Raw genomic sequence first — 14,726 nt, forward strand, 5'->3', positions numbered from 1 at the left:
AAAAGCTACTCAAAGCAGCTTTTTCATTTTGGCTTAAAAGCCAACTTTTTTGCTGACTAAAAAGCCAATTACTAAACACATTTTTTGGCTGTTTGACCACCTTAAAAAGCCAAAACCCAAAAGCTAACCAAAAAGCCATTAAAAAGCCAATTACCAAACATGGCCTATATTTATGATCAAGTTATAGCAGAAGTTGCACGGAGAGTGTTACATAAAATAGGAGTTGGTAAAATAGGGCCGTACACAAGGGATCAAAGGGTGCTACTCGTTGGTGAAGGCAACTTCTCTTTCTCGGCTAGTTTGGCTGTTGATTTTGGTTTATCGGCTTCTAACATTATTGCAACTTCGCTCAACCATGAAGGTAACGCGATTTTTTTTTTTTTTTTTTTTTTTGAGTTTGTAATTGTTTACGCGGTGTTATAAGATCAAGTTTAATTTGTAACTATATTGAAAAAAAAATATGTATCTTTGTAACAATGTAGAAGTAAGTAATGTTGCAGACTTTTTAATCAAAAACTACCGTGAGTTCCCCAACAATAAGGCGGAGTTGGAGACTAGAGGTAGTGTGGTCCTTCATGGTGTCAACGCCACAAAAATGGTGAAGCATCCCTTCGTCGGTAGCATGATGTTTGATCGTGTGATTTTCAATTTTCCTCATGCTGGGAAATTTGGTAAAGGTGATCATGAATTACGGTAAGAATAAGCTTTTTTCTCTATCATATTCTTTTCGTACCATAAAGTTATTTGAAGATAGATAGAACAATGCTTGTGGTTTTTCACACATAAAGAAAAAAAAAAACGTAGTGGGACAAGTTGGAGTAGTAAATTCAAATTTGTTACCCCGTATTTCAACAAATAGAGTAAAGAATTAGTTTGAAGAACTTGAAATTATTGTAATTATACAGAGTATTAAAAAAGTAAAATAAAATAAAATTCTTGAGTAACATTGTCTTACCATCACAATTCATAAGACCACTTTCATTAGTTGTTGCAAACCTGCAACCCTATAATATTTGAAAACAAAAATGTAGTAAAAAAGTTACTCTGTACTTAGTATGAGTCTGAAATGTTACTCGGTAATTTTTTTGGGGTTTTTTTTTTTTGTGAGAAACTACCTAATTAAACTCATATTTTGCGAGAAACTACCTAATTAAAAAATGTTATAGTAAACTACCTAATAAAGGTAAAATGTTGTATAAAAACTATCTAAGAAAATGTAAAATGTTGTAAAATATTACTTACACCGAATTTCCCTCGATGATCGACCTCAAAACACTTCTAAAACCACCTTCATTCCCAAAACTAACACAACTTGCTTGAAATCGTCTACACCACATCTAAACCACATTTCAACCCCAAAATCACCACCTCTAACCCTTAAAACCACCATCGATCCCAAAGCACTAATCTACCCTCACCAACTTGGAATATCCTCCAACCACCCCGAAAATAACCTTACCACCTTGAAAACCAACCCTCATGGTGGTGCTGGGGGTATTCTAAGGTGGATCAACATCCTAAAATTAAGTCAAATAATTCCAAGTTTCTCTTCTTGATAAACATGATAAGTATCTCAAAGGGATATTTTTGTCATTTTGGGTATGTAAGTGGGGCTAATTATGTAAATTGTTCTTAAATTGGCATTCTTTTCCTCTGTCCGTTCTCCTTCTTCCCTCCATCTGTTCTCCATTCTCTCAACTACTTTAATGAAATTCAATAGAGAAATCAGAATACATGAACATCTTCGATGAAGGTAGAAGTCAAACCTTTCCCTAAAGGGTTAACCACTTAACCAAGCCCTAATTTCTCTATTTTTATTAGGATTTTTCATATAATTCGGCGACGAAGCCACCGAAAAGGTATGGAGGTTGAAGAAAATAGGGGACGACAAAGATGATGGTGGTTTATGAGCAACACGATGATGGTGGTTTATAGTTGATAGTGGTTTAATGGAGTACACTGGTGATTTGGTGAAGGTGAGGGGACGAAAGATTAGAAACAAAACAGTACAAAAAATAAAATAAAATAAAATAAAATATTAAAAAAGTTGCTTTTATTTATCAATATGCCATTTTGAGATACAATGATGTTAATCAATATGAGAAAATAGGGCTTGCTCAATTAAGTCAACGGTGGAATTTCGGTTAAAGGTAGTATATTACGGAGTACAATATTTTATCTTTTATTAGGCAGTTTCTTACAATATTTTTTTTATTTGGTAGTTTCTCACAAATTTTAGGCTTTATTAGGTAGTTTCTCACAAAATGTCTTTTTTTTTTTTTTTTTTTTTTTTTTTTTTTAAGGGGATTATTCTAGAAGCATCTCAATGTGCATCTTAGAACTTTTCAATGCTTTGCAGTATGCATCAAAAGCTGATAAGTGGATTTTTACGAAACGCAAAGAAGATGATCGCAGAAGATGGTGAAATACACATCACTTCGAAATCTAGTAGATTTTATCGTCGATGGGATATACCAAAACTAGGAAGCGATCAAGGGTTATATCTAATTCAAGCAGCCAAGTTTAAACGTCTCGAGTATCCTGGTTATCAGACCAAGTATGGTTTTGGAGGAGATGGGAACTTCTGTTGCAGTCCTAGTAAAACCTACAAATTTGGATTGTCCTCTAAATAAAAGGTGGATCCAAGATGAAGTTGCTCGTTGATGTTGTTATTATTGTTGTTGCTTGCCTATCTTGTTGCAAGTCTAACATTGATCTTAAATTAAGCTTAGCTTGTGTTGAATCTCAAATGTATATTATGGTATTTGGATTAAAAACTTTTATAGTTTATATCTGGTAATGTAGTTCAATTGTACACTTCTTGTACATCAACGATAATTGAATAAAGAATAAAGGGAAGTCTATGATCTAGTTTCTAAGTGTTATATATGGAGTAGTAAAAAAAAAAAATAAAAAAAAAAAAAAAAGAAAAAGAAAAGGTAATCTATATATGTTAGTATGTTACGTATGGTGTACAAAAATTACATAACTGGTCTTATAATCCAATCTAAACCTCTATGACACGCCTGGATGACAAACTCTAATCTGACATAATTAAGAAGGATTATGCTCCAAAAATAATTCTAAAGTCCGATCCTAATTAATAAAGGTTAGTTATACGAATGGATGATATATCAAATAAAACGGTTAATTTAGAAATGCGTTCTATATAATAAAATCACAATTTAATAAAAATAATAAAATAAATCATATAGAACGGTCAACTTTGATAGGCGTTCTATATAATCCTAGAGATCGCCTAACTAAGTTAACCGTTTTGTATCTTGCGTTTCTTATTCTAGTTTTTGTAGTAGTGGTAATTCCATATACTCTTTTCTCTAGTTAATCCAACCTTATTCCGGAAATACTTCAGTATCCCGTATTCAAGATCAATGAAGAATTTATCGTCCAACTAAGTTCCTATACAATCAGTGCAAGTTAGCTAACCCGGGGTGAGTTCGGGAATAACACTCCGATCATAAAGTTAGTGATGGATTTAAGAAGAAGATAAGAGAAGAGAAAGAAAGAAAGAGAGAGTATAATGTAATCACAAATGTTTAATCACACCCGATTTACACTAATTTAGTGTAAATCGGGCTACAAAAGGAAACAATTGAAAGTTTTTGGAAAGACTTCGGAATGATTGAACCGTCTTCAATTCGGAACTTCACAGTTAATAAGCTTGAATTGCTGCGTTTTGCAGAAGAAATCGAGGAAACACTCTCCAAACACATCCTCAACACGTGTCGATTTCTTATTGAATTTTCCGAACATGAACACTCGAAGCTTCGAAGAAGCTGAGCGAAGAATCAAAATCGGAGATTGAGGTTTCGACTTAATTTTCGGCTCAGATCGATTCCTTATCTTCTACACAATTATAGAAGTTTTCTGATGAATTTTTTGAGCAAGGAGTGGAGAGAGAAGATTTGAAGTCGGAAGGAGGTAAAGTGAGCTCTAACTCGAAAAAATAGTTGTCGTTATTGTCGTCGCTTTGCTGGGTGAGATGGTCGAAAATGGTGGAATCAGAGATGGTTTCAGCGTTATCAGCGTCGCTAGCGGTGGTTTTGGCGGCGAGTTTTGATTTGTTTGAATGATTGTACTGTTTTTTCATGACTATTGTTAATTTTGTGTTTAATTTTTTTTTTATTTTGATACTTTGTTTTGCATATGTAGCTTAATTACTTTTTTGAAAAAAAATAATCATTTTTGTGAAAAAGGGGGGTCACTTTCATGATAAAAATGGTCACTTTTGTGAAAAATGGTCATTTTAGTAAAAAAAAAAAAAAAAAAGGGTCACTTTTGTAAGAAAAAAGGGTCACTTTTCACAAAATGTTTGATGTACAATAAAATTATTGTAAAGCGGGGACATGCAAAAATTATATTTTTGAAACAACCAATTTTTCTAAGGGTTTGATTTTCAATTACAGTTTCGATTTCCAATATAATTCATTAAAGTGTTTTTATTATGCTCTTTATTTTTCAAATACTTCGTTACATTTATGAAGAACAAACTTGAATTGCAACCTAATTGTTAAAAAAAAAAGCACACGAGCGAATCCATGAAGGAATTGGATTGACCGTTCAGATAAACAAGATTATAAATGGAATTGGTGTAGATTTTATTGTCCAATTAGAGATGGTTGGTGGTTATTTTGGGTCATGGTTCAACAATGAAGAACAAAATTTTGTAAATTTTTTTATTTTAATGTTTGATTTTAATAATAATTAAAATTGAATTTCATAAAATAATTTTATAAAATAATATTTTGAAAATTAAATATTATAAAAATTTAAATATTTTTTTTGAAGTGATGAAGTAATTTTAAATTTATATTACGGAGTAACATTTAAAAATAATTCAAAAATTAGTAAATCTGAACCTTTTAGTTTTAAAAATTCAAATGACAACCATGGAATTAATGAATCATACAATTATGGTGATATAATATTTTATTTTACAATTATAATTATTAAGTGGTCATTAATTCATGAGTTGCAAATTGGAATAATATATCTGTCAAAAAAAAAAAAAAAAGAGGAGTAATATAGACAATGACTTACCAATATGGTCCATATGGACGACTACTATACGTGCATAAATATGACATATATGATGAGTAATATATATATATATATATATATATATATATATATATATATATATATATATAGAAATGGGATCATATGAGACCACATCCCTTATGTGAGAACCCTATTATATGTGAGGACTAATTATAACCGTTGGATCAGTTACATCAAACGGCCACAATTAAATCCCGGTCAAACAAAACTCCTGCGTTTTTTCCCTCTTCTCCTTCTTCTTTCACGCGCTATTTTCTCTCTCCTCACAATTTCTCTATTTTCTACTCTCTTTCTCTCTGCTATTCTCTCTGATTTTTCATCACTACTCCTTCAATCTTCATCAATTCTTTTTCAAGGTGAGTTTAATGTTTATATTTTCGTGTTCTTCAATTAATTTTAGGTCACATTCAGTTACATTTGTTGATTTTCATTTCGATTTTTGTTTGATTTTCGTTTGATTTTAGTAGTTATCATTTCGATTTTCACATTCAGCTCACATTGTTTATCAATTTGTGTCGATAATGTTTTACTTTGTTTTTCATTGATTTTAGTTTTATTTTCGTTTTTTTGAGTAGTTATCAAGTTGATTTTGCTTATTTTTGTTATTGTCCAGTTTTTTCGTTTTTTTTGGAAACCTAGAATTCACTGATAATTTGTGCTATTGTGTTAATTTTAGCTTGATTTTAGGTATTTTAATTATTTTGTGTATTTTAATTTGATTTTCGGTTTACTTTAGTTCTCAATTATGTTTTATTTTCTGGTTTTATCTTATTTTTTGTTAGATTATAGCTTTATTTGAGTAATTATTAGTTGATTTTAGTTTTAATTTTGCTTCATATGAGTAATTATCTTACATTTTCTTTGTTTTTTTAGAAACCTAGAAGTAATTGCTATGGATTCTGCAAATGTTCCTCAAGAAAATACAATGTATGTGTTTCTGCTCATTTTATTTTTATTATTTGAGTTATTATTATTTTTGTTGTTGTAGATTAGTTGATTAGTTGTATTACTTGTATGGGAGTTCTTGTAGATTAGTTGATAACTTGTTCATTTTATGTTTTGTTGTTCATTTATGAAATATTAGCTTTTTAATTAACATTTACAAGCAATAAAAAGTTGTAGATTATGTTGGGAAGTAATTTTCAATACATCTAAAACTGCCACTGGTTAATACTTGTATGTGAAAGCAAATAGGAAAAAAAAATAGTTTAAGATGGGAGTACAGGGCTCTCATCTCTTTTGTTTGTCTTAGAAATTATCACAATCAAAATTCCCTGTGCAATGTTATTACTATTGTCACCAAAAAGCTACCAACTTCGTCGTGTACTTAGTTCGGCTTTTCACATTAGAAGCCAAGAAGCTGATAGTTTGAAGGCGTTTTACTATTTGGCTTTTCACATCAGAAGCCTAGAAGTTAGTTCATTATGTTGCACATCAGGTCTTAAATTAGATATCAGTGAGAAAGAATTTGAGTTTAAAAACAAGTTCTCTAACTTCTTCACAGCTTTGAAAGTAGTTGATAACTTGTTCATTTTATGTTTTGTTTTTCATTTTAGCACTAACTATTTGCTCATTTGACAAATGAGCATTTAACTATTTGCTCATTTGAGAAATGAGCAATTAACTATTTGCTCATTTGAGAAATGAGCATTTAAGTTTTTGTTCATTTTGTTAAATTAGTAGCTAAGTATTTGCTCATTTGACATCAAGGATACCTATTTTGTTGAGCAGGACATCTGTTGAGACAAATTCTGCTGTTAATGTTGGTGAGCAAGATGCAGCAGGGGCAAGACAGTTAAGAGTTATTGGTGGTGACCAAGATGCAGTAGGGGCAGCACAGTTAAGAGTTGGTGGTGACCAAGATGCATTAGGGGCATCACAGTTAGGAGTTGTTGGTGGTGACGAAGATGCAGCAGGGCCAACACAATTAGGAGTTGTTGGTCATTCTACACAGCCACAATATAAAGGAATGAGTTTCAAGACAGGATCTTCTAATGACAAAGGAAAATGGGTTTTAAAGGACACATTAAAGAAAGAAAAATAGATGATTAAGGTAGTGGAGATGAAATCCAGCAATGAATTGCAAGGTTTGAAGTCAGGCAATGAAGTGGAAGGTTTAAAGTCTCACATTCATGGGACATTGCATAGTCGGATGTCACCCTCATCCATTGTTCAAGTTATGGAATCAGTTTTAGTTTCACAAAATCAGTTGAAAGCAGTTAGAGATATAGGATTTGGGTCGATGGAGTTTTTGAAGGTGACCCAACTGCCTTTGCGGTTGGGTTTATGGTTGGTGCAGTACTTTGATGCTAAGACGTGCTCATTAAATATTCCTGATTCTGATCCTTTCCGTATTACTGAAGACCATGTGCATGAAGTTCTTGGGTTGCCAATAGGGGGCATAGAGATTGATAAAAATAATTTTTCCAGAAATAAAAAAGTCATTCAGCAATGGAAAAAGCAATTCCAAAGCAACTCACTCTCTATCAAAATAGGGGAGCTTAAAGAGTTTTTGAAGGAGCATAAGTCAGCTAGTGCTATGTTCAAACGGAACTTTGTAGTTCTTTGTGTGTCTACACTGATGGATGGTAGTCTTCTTATTTTTATTATGCTCATTTTACTTTCAATTTGCTCATTTTCAATTTAGTTTGCTCATTTCTATTTTATTTTTCTCACTTAAATTTCTATCTGCTCATTTCTCTTTTGTTTTGCTCATTTTTTTGTCAGGGAAACAAAACATGAATATTAATTATGATATTCTTACATTTCTTTCTGATGTTGATAAAATCAAGGACTTGAATTGGTCAAAGTATATCCTTGATTCTCTCGTGAAGGGCAAGCTTTTATGGGAAGAACGTCCAACTCGTTCTTTTCCTGGGTCTTTATTGTTTCTTATGGTATTACTTTAATTTTTGTTTATTTTTAATGTAGTATTTCTTACTTATTTTTTATTTTTAATTACTAATTTTTCTTTTCTTACTTTTTGTAGTTATTATATGTTGATCAATTTGTACTTGAGGAAGTTCGAGCTGCACGTGAAATTCCAATCTTGAAAGGGTGGACAACAGCTATGCTGTCAACACGTGAGAAATTGGAACTCTTTAAAGGGAGGCTTGGAAATATTCGTGCTAAAAAGCTTGATGCTGGTTCTTCTAGCATGATACAGCCTAAAATGGTGTTTAACTATAATTTTCTGTTTTATTCTTTTCCTTTTTATCCTACTTTTTTTAACTTTTTTGTTTTTTATTTAGGAAAAATTCATTCCTTTTGAAGTGGAAACTCAAGTAATTGCCAATAAGGTAACCATATATACTGTAATATTCTATGTTCTTTTTGGAAATGACCAACTAATTTTTGCTCATTTGTCTAATGAGTAAGCAATTACTTGCTCATATTTGAAATGAGTAAATAATTTTTTGCTCATTTGACAGATGAGCAAATTATGCAATTGGTTATGTGTTATAAGTAAGATTGGTTTATATTTGTTAAGATATTTGCTTTCAAACTTGTTCTAACTTTCTTTTTTTGTTTGTTTGTCTTTATGAACAATCTGATCCAATTCGTACAAAAAATGAAGAAAGTGAACAAGATCCAAAGAAGGTATTTATATGAGTTTTCTGGAAACCAATATTAATTTTTTGTTCATTTTTAGAGTTCTTCTCAGTATGATGCATAGAGGCAAGTGGCCATATGTGTGCTTTTTCATTACTCATATGCATCTCATGAATATAGAAAAAGTATTTTATGTAAATGTTGGTCTTTGGTTACTGCAATCTTGTGAAAATCATATATGATAAATATGTGGATATTTCTTGTGAGCAGGAGCATTATAGTTCTTAATTTTTTGCTCATTTGTCAAATGAGCAATTAATTTTTTGCTCATTTGTCAAATGAGCAAAAACTTCAATGCTCATATAAAGTTCAATTTGCTCATTTTTATATGACTTTGCTCATTCCATATCCACTTTGCTCATTTCATTTCCACTTTGCTCATTTCATATTTACTCTTCTCATTTATATTTATCTTATTTATGTATTTTTTTATTTTTATTTTTTTTTTACAGAAATGCCTTATGGAGCTTGCAACAGCATCTACAAACCTGGTCTTGGCATACATGAATTTCAGTAAAAAACATGAAACTGCCATCAAGTATTTTCCAAACAACAAGAAGATACAAAAGTTGAAGGAAGATGCCATGGGCATTTGTGATGAGTATAAGATGAGCTCCAAAACTTTGACTGAAGATAATACTCTTTCATTTAGCCAAGATGAAGGGTATTGTCAAGATCCAGCAATAATTGAAGCTTGGGATAGGTTTTCTGAGATTTCAAGCAACAAAAAGCATGCTGAATCTTCAATCAATGCAATGGTTGTTCATCAAAATGAATCGGAACCCATTGATGTTACTAAGATTGCTTATGAAAGTGTGCAGATAGCAAGTTGTATCCCTAATGTTGGATGTTCAGATAGGGCTGCTGAAAATGTGTTCAAAAAAATTGGAGATTCAAGTTTCAAATCTGCTTCAGGACGTTCACTTGCCAAAGAATCTGGAACTCCTACATTCAGTTTAGGAGTCTTTTCTCAAGAAACTGATTCTCCCCCTAGCAATGCGCCTACTGAACCTGTAGTTGCTTCTGTCAGTGCACAAGTTGGTGCTTCTGTTGCTGATGCTTCTCAAGCTGTTGGTGATGCTCTGATTGCTAATCCTCAAGATCTCATTTCTGATGCTCAAGAAGCTTTAATTGTGCATAAGAGAAAAGGTAATACTGAAAAGAAGAGTTTTATTCCAAAGAAACGCAAACCTCAGCCATCAGTGCTTCTTAGATCACCTTTTAAGTCCCGCATTATGATAATTTACAATCCATTATCACCAGTTCAGACGAGCGTCTTGAGAGCAATGTTTGCTGATGATAAAAATCGTTTGTAAGTATTTTTTTATCTATAGAATTTATTATCTTGTACATTAACTTCCATTTGTTTTAGTCATACTAACTTTCTTTATTCTTTTTATGCAGTGAACCAGTATTTTATGGAGAGAATGGTCTTGAAATTTTGAGATTACATCTTGAGAAGTTTTATAATAAATATAAAGTTGATACAGAGATCGTTAATGCTTGGTGTAGCATTCTGAATTATAATGAGCAGTTTAGAGATCCAAATTCTCCTGCTCGTTTCTTTTTTGACCTTAGTGCTACCGTAAGTTCAAATTCTTTCATTTATTTTGTTTTATTGAATTATTTTGTTTTTTTGTTGTAATTAATTATTTTTTCTTTAACATGTAGGACTGTCTTATTCACTATGAGATAGATTCTGTTGCCCATCGGAATAAGATGTTTTTTGAGGTTGCTGAGAATTTGTACATAAAATCAGTTGTACCACACAAGGATATTCAACTTTTTTTCTTCCCAGTTTATGAAGAAGATCATTACTATTTGGTATGTTTTAACACTACCACACTAAATGGTAATATCGAGCTTTTTGATTATAACAAAGATGCTGGAGATCATAAACAGCTTTTAAAACATTTGGTATGGCTTAAAAGTTAATCTTTATTCACATTATGTTTGTTTCTTTTACTTGAATGATCAGATTTTATTATGTTTACTTATTTGATGTTTTAATTTTCAGAGAACTGCTTTTTCAATCTTTATTCAATGTGAAGGAAATGTACAGAGTTCTATTTTGGCAAATGATATCAAGCGGATGGAAATTTCTGTGATTAATGGTCCATGGAAGTCTTCGGATAAAAATCATTTGCATTGTGGAGTTGCAGTGATGAGACTCATGGAAACATACATGGGTTGTGCAAAGTGGGATCCTGGTTTGAAGAAAAATAATGTAAGTTTTTTAGATTAGTCTCATTAATAATAAGATGTTTTGGTCTATTTGCTTAATTTAAAGAAATGTTTGCTCATTTCACAAATGAGCAACTAATTCTTTGCTCATTTGAGAAATGAGCAATTACCTTTTTGATTATTTGCTAAATGAGCAAGAAATTATTTGCTCAATTGACAAATGAGCAAGGATTTACTTGTTCATTTCATAAATGAACAAAGAAATGTTTGCTCATTTCACAAATGAGCAACTAATTCTTTGCTCATTTAAGAAATGAGCAATTAACTTTTTGATTATTTGCTAAATAAGCAAGAAATTACTTGCTCATTTATCAAATGAGCAAGAAATTACTTGCTCATTTATCAAATGAGCAAAGAAATGTTTGCTCATTTGACAAATGAGCAAGGATTTACTTGTTCATTTCATAAATGAACAAAGAAATGTTTCCTCATTTCACAAATGAGCAACTAATTCTTTGCTCATTTAAGAAATGAGCAATTAACTTTTTGATTATTTGCTAAATGAGCAAGAAATTACTTGTTCATTTATCAAATGAGCAAAGAAATGTTTGCTCATTTGACAAATGAGCAAGGATTTACTTGTTCATTTCATAAATGAGCAAGGATTCCTATCAAATGTTTACTTTAATTTTGAGGTCTATGGTCCATTAATCTAGCAATACCGTAGGCCATTGCCTTACAAGTTACAACTGCAACTTGTGGTGTTACTTTTACATGTTTGCTCATGTTATTGAAATCTCCTTAATTTTATAGGGTTTGATTATGTTATTTGTTTTGCAGTTGATAATCTTGACTAAACTTCGTGAAAAGTACACCCTGGGAATAATTACAAGTGAAGTGAACACTATTCAATCTGTTAAAGAAATTGCTCAGAAGAAGAAAAAGCAAAGTAAAGTTTCTGTTGCTGATAAAGAAGAAAATGCTGAAAAAGAAGAGCCTGAAGAAGAAAAAGTTCAAGGAAGAAAGAGCAAAAGACTGAAGAAAGCTGAATGTTAGGGAATTAAATAGTTAGTAGTGATGATTTGTCTTTTTTGGTTTAGGGAATTGGGTAAATTAAGATTTTATCTACTTTTAAGTAGTCTTTGAATGATGTAAAACTGATTTATAAACAGATTTTCTCAATAGAAGCCTACCCTTTTTTTACTATAGTGATGATTATATTTGAATTAAAATTCAATCTTTTATTTGTTTTTACTTCACATACCTTGTTATATACAACCAGTGTTCATTTGAAATATTCGTTCATTTGTTAAATGAGCAAACAGATGTTTGCTCATTAAATGATAGATCAATGAATTCTTGCTCATTTGATAAATGTTCAAAGAATTTCTTGCTCATTTGATAAATGAATAAAGAAATGTTTGCTCACTTCACAAATGAGCAACTATTTTTGCTCATTTAAGAAATGAGCTTTTACCTTTTTTGATTATTTGCTAAGTGAGCAAGGAATTACTTGCTTATTTGATGATTAAGAAAAGATATGTTTGCTCATTTGACCCAAGGAGAGCTGATTTTGGACTGGGAGATGAAACAAGAGTGCAATTGTTCCAAGTTCATATAATAGCTAATTTGCTCACTTGCCAAATGAGCAAATAATTACAAAATGAGTAGTTAACTATTTGCTCATTTGATTAATGAGCAAGGAATTATTGCTCATTTGAGAAATGTTCAAAGAATTTCTTGCTCATTTGATAAATGAATAAAGAAATGTTTGATCATTTCACAAATGAGCAACTATTTTTTCTCATTTAAGAAATGAGCTTTTACCTTTTTTGATTATTTGCTAAGTGAGCAAGGAATTACTTGCTCATTTGATGATTGAGAAAAGATATGTTTGCTCATTTGACCCAAGGAGAGCTGATTTTGGACTGGGAGATGAAACAAGAGTATAATTGTTCCAAGTTCATACAATAGCTAATTTGCTCACTTACCAAATGAGCAAATAATTATTTGCTCATTTGATTATTGAGCAAGGAATTATTGCTCATTTGAGAAATGAACAAATATTTAGTCACTCATTTGAATATGTTCTATTTTCAATTCAACAATATTGCAAAGCATTAAACTATGATTAGTACAAAAATTAATAATATATTATTAAATATAAAAATTCAACAAAATCTTATATGTATATAAAAGTATCATTACACTTTTTTTGGACAATTTCTAATATCATGATGACTCAATTCACCACAACCTCTACATAATCTCTTCTTTTTTTGGTTTTGTTCTACAGCCTTTTCTTTTTCTCCCTTAAGCCTTTTTGCACTTCTACCTCTTGTTTCAACATTTGACACATCAGTCTCACTCGCTTTCTTTTTTGATGTCTCTTCATTTGATACATGAACTCCAGTCCCTTTATTCTTTGAAACTTTTGGAGGTTTGACAATTATTTCAGTTGGCACACTAGCTCCAATCAATAGCTCAATGTCTTGCTCTTTGTTTTTTGCACTTCCAGCTGTTGTTTCATTATTTCTTGCAATCCTCTTTGCTTCCAAATCCTTTCTTATTCCTTGAAGATTTATCACAAGGTCTTGAATATCTTCATCTTTTCCTTCTGCCAAACTTACACAAGTGTGTATCTCTGACCATAAATCATTTAACAATTTTTTCTTGTCTATTATATTAGCACATTGCTCCAACAGGTTTCCTCCCAAGTCAAAAATAGGTTTCTTTAATGCCATAGTAGTCCACCTGTGTAGCATATACTGCTTGGGAATGGTTTCAAACCTTTTTGCTTTCCAAACCCAAATCATATGTTTACATGGAATTCCTTGCCTATAAAATAGCTTGCAAGAACATGTTGTGTCATAGTTAGTTGGATTAAACACAACATCAAATGTTCTAGTCCGATTTCCTTCACTTACTGTTGCAACTTCCAATTCATTTTCTTTCTTCAATTCATCAACACCACAAGAAAAACAAGCAATTTCAACCTCGTATTGAAATTCATAAAACACAGAGTTAGTATATAAATGTGAGGCATGCTTTTCTATCCCTAGTGGTGTTTTGCACTCAGGATATTTGTGCTTTGAATCATTATCATTTTGACCTTGAGTGTGTCTCTGGGCATCAATTGCAGCTTCATATCTCAAGTAAAACTCAACAAGTGACACATGAGGATTGATAAAAGAGCAGAAAAAGTTGTTTTCACTTTCGGATCTTGATGTTGTACGCATTATTCTTCCAAGGAACACATCTCTGAAATAGGCCGGAATCCACTTGTCTCTTATATTGTACATATAACCTAACCATTCATGTTGTTCCAAGTGGTATTCAATCATCACCTTGTTCCACCTTTCTTCAAACTCAGCAGGTTCAATTTCAAGGTGCCAAACGCATGCACATAATTTTTTTAGGAAACCAGTTTCTTCTTGCATGATTGATTTCTCCACCTTATCTGGTAACTTTTTCATTATGTGCCACATACAGAACCGATGTTCAGTCTTCTCAAACACACTTTTAATAGCAATTTTCATTGCTGGATCCTGATCTGTGATCATACAATTAGGTTCATTCCCACCCATTGCCTTGAGGAATGATCTGAACAACCATTCAAATGACACGATATCTTCCTTTGCTATGAAACCAGCAGCAAAATTAATGCAATTCTTATGATGGTCAACGCCTGTAAATGAAGTAAACACCATATTGTACCTGTTTACACATACAAAATATAGTTTAAATGATCAAATAATTTAATACTCATTTGAAATATTATCAAATAATCAATTGCTCATTTGTCAAATGAGCAAATAACTCAATGCTTATTTGTGACATAAGCAAAC

General features: G+C 31.6%; 2 protein-coding genes across 3 annotated transcripts; one reads left to right on the top strand and one right to left on the bottom strand.

The window, feature by feature from the left end:
- The first annotated feature begins 85 nt into the window (after positions 1 to 85).
- LOC110723775 (uncharacterized protein At4g26485-like) lies at positions 86 to 3,141 on the top strand. 2 transcript variants are annotated; one of them, XM_021903147.1, is made up of 3 exons: positions 86 to 361; positions 483 to 693; positions 2,360 to 3,141. In XM_021903147.1, the coding sequence occupies exons 1-3, from the start codon at positions 160 to 162 to the stop codon at positions 2,631 to 2,633; spliced, it is 687 nt and encodes a 228-aa protein (XP_021758839.1). In that variant the 5' UTR covers positions 86 to 159; the 3' UTR covers positions 2,634 to 3,141. The 2 variants fall into 2 exon arrangements, with proteins under 2 accessions (XP_021758839.1, XP_021758840.1); XM_021903148.1 differs by having other exon boundaries at positions 501 to 693; positions 2,360 to 3,140.
- A 9,838-nt stretch (positions 3,142 to 12,979) lies between these two features.
- LOC110723517 (protein FAR1-RELATED SEQUENCE 5-like) lies at positions 12,980 to 14,588 on the bottom strand. The gene is made up of 3 exons (XM_021902871.1): positions 13,875 to 14,588; positions 13,173 to 13,832; positions 12,980 to 13,003 (listed from the first exon to the last, which is right to left on the bottom strand). The coding sequence occupies exons 1-3, from the start codon at positions 14,586 to 14,588 to the stop codon at positions 12,980 to 12,982; spliced, it is 1,398 nt and encodes a 465-aa protein (XP_021758563.1).
- Positions 14,589 to 14,726: the final 138 nt, after the last annotated feature.

Source organism: Chenopodium quinoa, unplaced genomic scaffold (genome assembly GCF_001683475.1).
Source record: "Chenopodium quinoa cultivar QQ74 unplaced genomic scaffold, ASM168347v1, whole genome shotgun sequence".
NCBI lineage: Eukaryota > Viridiplantae > Streptophyta > Magnoliopsida > Caryophyllales > Amaranthaceae > Chenopodium > Chenopodium quinoa.